General features: G+C 56.3%; 1 protein-coding gene across 1 annotated transcript in view; it reads left to right on the top strand.

Annotated features, from left to right (window-relative positions):
* The window catches only part of TBCD (tubulin folding cofactor D), a gene marked incomplete at its 5' end in the record, with an annotated part of 150,420 nt that overhangs the window by 23,916 nt on the left and 119,888 nt on the right, over window positions 1-6,616 (top strand). Inside the window, 2 exon segments of the mRNA XM_014586689.1 lie at window positions 4,131-4,176; window positions 5,416-5,548. Coding sequence (XP_014442175.1) covers window positions 4,131-4,176; window positions 5,416-5,548 — 179 coding nt within the window.

Raw genomic sequence — 6,616 nt, 5'->3', positions numbered from 1 at the left:
GACACATATATGTATGCATGCATATGTGTACATACGTGTGTGCCTATATATGAGTGTGCATGCATGTGCATATATGTACGTGTGTGTATGTGTGATATATATATATATAAATAAAATGGCTAATGGTTTAATTTGCCTTAGGGCAGGTGTAGTAGGTAGTGAAAGAGAGAGAAAGAGGAGAGGAAAGAGAGAGAGATCTCATCCCCGGGAGATGATCATGCCACAAACTCAGCTCCTCTGTCCTGTCGGACTTTGGGCACACACGTACCTGGCACATGTGGGCAGCCACTGGGGCCAGGGCCTGAGCTGCTCTCAGCCACACGGGGCCCGGCTTCCTTAGCAAGCGCTCAGGCCCGGCCCACCTGGTGGTAGTTCCTGCTGTACTGTCATCTAGAGTTGTCGGCACGGTAGAACGTGTTTCACGATTTTGGAAAATGTGGCAAAACTTTTGTTAGTAATTATCTATATTTTTATTTAGGAATTTAAAAAAATAATTATTTTATTTAACTTTGTTTATTTATTTTCATTTGACCAGAGAGGGATGGAGCAAGAGAGAGAGAGAGAGGGAAAGTGAGAAAGCAACTGCCAGGTCCAGGACTTGAACTGTGGTCGGCATGTGGGAGTCTAGCGCCTCAACCACCGCCCCACCTGCTGGGCCCAGGAATATAGTTTTTGACTATTGCTTCGAAATTTGACCGAAACCAGACTTTATTTTGCTCCTCCTTTTGTTATAGGCTGTGTGCAGTTGCCAGAGAGAGACAGACAGAGCGAGCGAGTGAGCGAGAGAGTGAGCAAGCAAGGAAGTGAGGAATCACCCTCCCTCCCCCCCGGCCAGGGGGCATGGCCGCAATTCAGTCCCTCCTCCAGTCTCCTCCTGGGATTTTGGTGACACAGGCACATGTGCCCGGCATGATTCTCAAGCTTCTAGGTCCAGGACTCGAGCTGTGCAGGCAGCCAGGTGGGGTCTAACCTCAATCTCCACATCACCTGCTGGCCTGAAGCCTGGTTTGTATGACTGTGGCCTTGTGGTGTTTTTAGCTGCTTTCATAAGGTTTGTTCTGGGCGTTGTCACAGCTGTCACTGTTGGGGGTGGCACACATCAACTGTGTCCTGTTGATGACCAGTGGCCTCGTGCCCTGCAGAAGGGGGAGGAGAGCTGCTGGCCTGTGGAGGAGCAGGCAGGTCGCCAAGGGTCCTGTCATGGCCAGCCCCACTAGCCCTGAGGGTGTCCTTGGGGAGGGTGGCCCTGAGGGGCTGTGCTGGCACCTCCCACGCGGTGTCTCCTGCTGAGGAGGAGCAGTTCCATCAAAGCCCTGCTCTGTTGGGTGGGGGTCCTTGTCACACGTTTTGATCCCTGAAAGGTCAGAAGCCGTCTCTGTCCAGCCGTTCTCGGGACACTCGTCTCTAGTTACAAGTATCTGAATTCTGTAAGCTCTGTTGTCTGGGTCTGGACAGAGTCTGTTTAAAAACCAGGCCTGGGGGTGACCAGAAGTTAGCGTCATGGCTGTTGCTGGACTCCCACGTAGTCGATGGCGGTTTGAGTCCTGGATGCGGTGCCTTAAACTCACGCTGGGCGTGTGTGTGCGCGTGCCCAAGATCCCAAGAGGAGAATGGAGGAGAAGGGATTGCGGTGTGGCCATCCCCCCTGGGGGGTGATTTCTCACTTTTTGTCTCTCTGCCTGTCTCTGTTTTCCTGGCAAGCGCAAAAACCTAAAGCAAGAAACAAACAAACAAACAAACAAACAAACAACACCAGGCCTGGGGGCTAGCCGCTGGCATGGTGGTTTAGGCACTGGGCTCCCTCATGGCTGACTGAGGTTCGAGTCCCAGACCTGGTGACTTGCTTTCTCACTTTCTCTCTCTCTGGTGAACGTACTCTATAATTAGATAATAATAATAAGTTTTTTTTTTGAGAGATTTTTTGCTATAGGGTGCATATACTCACCAGAGAGACAGAGACAGTGAGGAATCAGCAACCAGGGGGAATAGTCATGCAACAATCTTTTCTCCATTCTCCTCTTGAGATTTTTGGGTATGTATGCACATGCCTGGCAGGAGTGTCAAGCCACCAGTTGGAGACCTGAACCTAAGCCAACCATGTGGTCCAAGACAGTGAGCCTCTCTGTAGAGCACGGCTGGCCATACGTGCAGGAGCAGCAGCTCGACCTGCAACTAGGAGAACATGGCAGAAGGCGTGGCCAGCCGTGGCTACCTACAGAGGAACAAAGCTGCGTCTGGGGACCGTGACAGGCCGTGACGCTGGACTGGGACCAGAGGACACGGGCAGGCTACACTGCACCTCCACGCGGGGCAGCCTGCCAGTGCCCTGCCCCACCTGCATGGAGCTAACCCGGCCACACATGCCCGGGACACAGCAGCCCACCCAGCTGGCAGCACCTGTGAGCAGCCTGGTTTCTTCTGTCCTTTTTTAAATTTTTTAAGAATTACTCATTTGGGACCCAGCAGGTGGCATAGTGGTTAAGGTGCTGGACTCCCACATGGTCGACCACCATTCAAGTCCGAGGCCCAGTGGCTTGAGACAAACCAGGTGCATGTGTGTGTGCCGCCCCAAATCCCGGGAGGAATGGAGAAGAGACTGCAGTGACCAGCCCCCTTGGGGCGATTTCTCATTTTCTCTCTCTGTATTTCCAACAAGCACATGAGCCCTACAGCAAAAATCTCTCCCTAAAAAAACCAGAATGATTTACTTCGTAGGCCTGTCTAGACTCTCAGAGCTTGGAGGCCGAGCAGCGAAGTGAGGAGGTGAAAGGAAACAGAGAAAGAGAAAAAAGAAACAACAACAAATTATTTATTTATTTATTTTAAAACTCAGCTTTCATGGCGGACTCTGTCTTCTGAAGGCCTGCCCTTTTTGCGTCTCCTAAATGGGAGGGGTGAAAAGGGAGGGGATTGTTAACAAGATAAAGGAGGGTTTCTGAGCCAAGAAAAGACTTTAACTTAAAAAGTTAAAAATAAAAATGAGAAGACAGAGACACGGCCAGGTCGTGGGTGTGCGCCTGGGTGCCAGGTGGACAGGGGACATCCCCGACACGCGCCTGGAAGCTTCTTACGAGGGTCAGCCCGCAGAGGCCCTTCCCCACGGCACCGCCACCTGGCCCCGCAGATTTCACCACAGGACCGCGGCTCTGCCTGCTCGTGCCCGCCCAGGCTCAGGAGCTAGCCGGGGGCCGCGGGAGCCCGAGGGCCGCCTTGCTGTTTGTGCCAGGCTCGCTGCGGAGATGGTCCTTCTGCATCGCTGCGTCACCGAAGGCTGGAGGGGCTGACACCCTCCTACTGAGCAGTCGGTCCTCCTCCCTGCAAGCTGACAGGGAATGGAGGGAAGAGGGAGAGAAGGTTTAACTTCGCTGAGGGACTTCGAGGGACCAGACTGCAGGGTATTGTGTAGAGACGGGTTCCAGGTCCCAGAAGCCAGCGGCCTGCAGTCCCCGACCCGGCACCCCTCTCGCTGCCTGAGACCCCAGGGCGTCTTGTGTTGCGGCCCCCGGCTCTTCCCCTGTGACCACCTGGTCCTGGGCTCTTCCTGAGCAGCTCTTGCTGTGAGCGCCATGGAGCGCCGTCGGACTGCCCATCTCCCAGGCGCTGCTTGGTGGGTGACTGTCTGATGAAGCCATGGACCGGGGTGCCTAGTGAGGCGGAGTAGCCCCTGACCTGCAGGACCTGCCTTTACAGTGCGGTGGGTCCCGCAGGGCGGGGCAGGCGGCAGGTGTCCTGCAGGTGGGCCTGAGCGGCGGGGCAGCTAAGACAGAGCCGCTCCCACCGCCCTGTGCGGCGCTGTTCCTTACGAGGGCTCCATTCCAGGGTCTGCGAGTCAGGCCCAGACGTGTTTATGGATCACCACGACTGTCTGCAGACTTCCAAGGCGGGTTGAGAAGCCAGGAGCACTAGAGCCAGCGCCTTCGCGGAGATGCGGCTTCAGTCAGACGTGGCCCCGCACTCCCGCCTGGCCGACTCTGGCACTGGGACGGCGCTGGCTGTGGGCGGGCGAGCCGCTGGGTGCCCGTGTTGCTGTGCTAGAGCTCTGTCGTGTGGGTTGAGGTCACCAGGGACCAAATTTACATTTGTGTTTGATACTTTGAAGTGTATCTGTAACGTTTACATGTTTTTTTTAGGCACAAATATTTAAGCATGGAAAACGTGAAGACTGTTTACCCTATGGTAAGCTTTATCTTGTTCATGTGTCGTTAAGACAGGTCTTCCCACATCTCCCCCACCAGCCCCGCGGGTCTAGGGTGTGCAGCACCCCACTGCTGTTTGACTTGGTCACGCTGTGTTGCCCAGGCCCGTGGCAAGCTCAGATACTCAGAGAGAAAGTGAGAAAGCAAACCGATAGTCTGCTTTGAAAAAATTTTTCCTTGTGGGACCAGCAGTTAGCGTAATGGCTATGTTGCTGGACGCCCACATAATCAACCGCAGTTTGAGTCCCGGACCTGGTGGCTTAACTTATGCCGGGCACGTATGCATGCGTGCCCAAGATCCCAAGAGGAGAATGGAGGAGAAGGGATTGCAGCATGGCCATCCCCCCTGGGATGATTTCTTGCTTTCTGTCTGTCTGTCTGTCTCTGACTTTCTGGCGAGTGTACATGCCCTCTAGCATAAACCTCTCCAAAAAAAGAAAACAAATGTTTTTCTTTGTGGAAATTTCCCACTGCGTGTGAGGGAGAGGGTGTAGTATAACCCACATCTCCAGCAGTGCCTCATGGCTTCATCCTGGCCACCCTGCCCGTCTATACCTATACCGCATCTCTGACACATGACCTCGCTCTCAGCGCCTGCAGGGCCAGCTGTCTGCGGACATCAGGCAGCGGTGGCTACTGCCCTCCAGGGACGGGGACACACAGTTTCTGTTGGAGTTCAGACCCACCTTGAAATCCAGCAGCCACCTCCTACGTAGAGACCCCATCTGCAAGGCTGTCTTTCAGGCCCCTGTCCCCATCTAGGGCTCAGCCTCTTGTCACCCCTGCATGATACTGAATGATTCCTGTGCAAAGCCCCCATCACCCCTGCAGAGCCCCCGCAAAGCACGCAGACTACAGGAGCCCTGGCCCCTGCAGAGCCCCTCCTGGTTCCCAGCGTGTCTCTGGTCTGTCAGGCCTTGCAGGTCTTGGAGCGGCGTCCCCTGCTCTCAGGGCTTGGCCGGCCTGCGCCAGCCTCTGTAGTGGCTGGGGGGGCGGGGGTTGCCCCAGCCTCTGTAGTGGCTGGGACTGCGGCTGCTCTTGGTCAAGGACTGGGATGAGGGGTCTGGGGTGGGACTTGGGTTCCTGCCAGTGTAGGCATTGCCTTACGGGGCCTCTGGAGATGCTGTGGTTTCAGGACTGCAGGTGTTGATGCAGGTGGTGCAGCTGGGTGGGTCTCCTGTGACCTCCCCGCCATGCTGAGTCTGTGTGCTGTTTGCAGCGGCCACTGTCCTGGAGTGCCTTGACCGCTGCAGACTTCCGGAGAGCAGCCAGACCCTGCTGCGCAGACTGGGGATCAAGCTGGTGCAGCGGCTGGGGCTGACCTTCCTGAGGCCCAGGGTGGCCGCCTGGAGGTAGGTGCTGGTGCAGCGGCTGGGGCTGACCTCCCTGAGGCCCAGGGTGGCCGCCTCGGGGTAGGTGCTGGCCGCTGCAGGGCTGTCTGTGTTCAGGAGCTGCCAGAAGCACTGGCAGGTACAAAGTGTCTTCTGACGTCTCCCCTCTGTCCCTGCATTTCTGACCTGAGGGAATGGTGTTCCTTAGGTCGTTTTGGCCACCCCTCCCAGGGGGAATGACTGATGCTGGATGGTGAAGAGAGTGTGCTGTGTGGCTCAGGTACAGCGCTTTGTCGTTTGGGCTTGCGGAGGGAATGCCCCGTCTCCGTCATGGGTCATTCTGAGTTATGGGCTTCAAAGAAACCAGCCTCGGTGGTTCGGGTTGAGTCAGAAGATGGACCGTCCTTTCCTGTTTTTTTTGTCTTCACTGTCCTAGGCGGCTTGCCCTGATGAGCGGGTTGATTGTGAGCTCCTGAGCCTGCTCAGGCTCCCCTGGGCGGACGTCTCGATGAGCAGCAGGAGTTAGTAGTGTGCTAAGGGCCCATTTGATTAGGTCCATCTCAGCCTTGTCCTGAATCACAGCAGATTCCAGAGAAGCATGTTGTGTTTTGCTGAATGTTCCCGAATCCTTCTGGGTGCTCAGTGTGTAGCTTGTCCCGTAAGGAGTCGTTTATCAGAGAGGGTGCCTGGGGCATGTTTCCACGATGCCCTGGAAAATGGTCCCAGGCTCTCCAGAGGAAGGGAGCCGACAGGATGTGTATGTGCAAGGTTTGTGCGGGGCGAGGCAGCAGGTGGGACCCAGGAGAGCCTGTGGGTCTCCCTAGTCGGTGGGCTGGAGGCCGCGGAGAGCTGCCGTCCCACCCAGAGGCCTGTCAGGCAGGGTGGGCTCCTGCTCTGCGAGGTTGGCCCTCCAGAGACGTCGCGTCCAGCCTCAGCGACGTGGGGCGGGGGCGTGCTGACGTGGGCGCTGAGTCACACCCTCCCTGAAGCACCGGAGGGTGCTTGACAGACATGCGGGCCCGGTGCGCCAGTAGGCCTGGCCTGCGGGCAGGCGTGGCGGGCCGCCCCTGCTCTCTTTTTCGGCTGTGG

The sequence above is a fragment of the Tupaia chinensis genome, unplaced genomic scaffold (genome assembly GCF_000334495.1).
Source record: "Tupaia chinensis unplaced genomic scaffold, TupChi_1.0 Scaffold000159_1, whole genome shotgun sequence".
Taxonomy (NCBI): Eukaryota; Metazoa; Chordata; class Mammalia; order Scandentia; family Tupaiidae; genus Tupaia; species Tupaia belangeri.
This window is presented reverse-complemented; position numbering and strand designations above follow the sequence as displayed.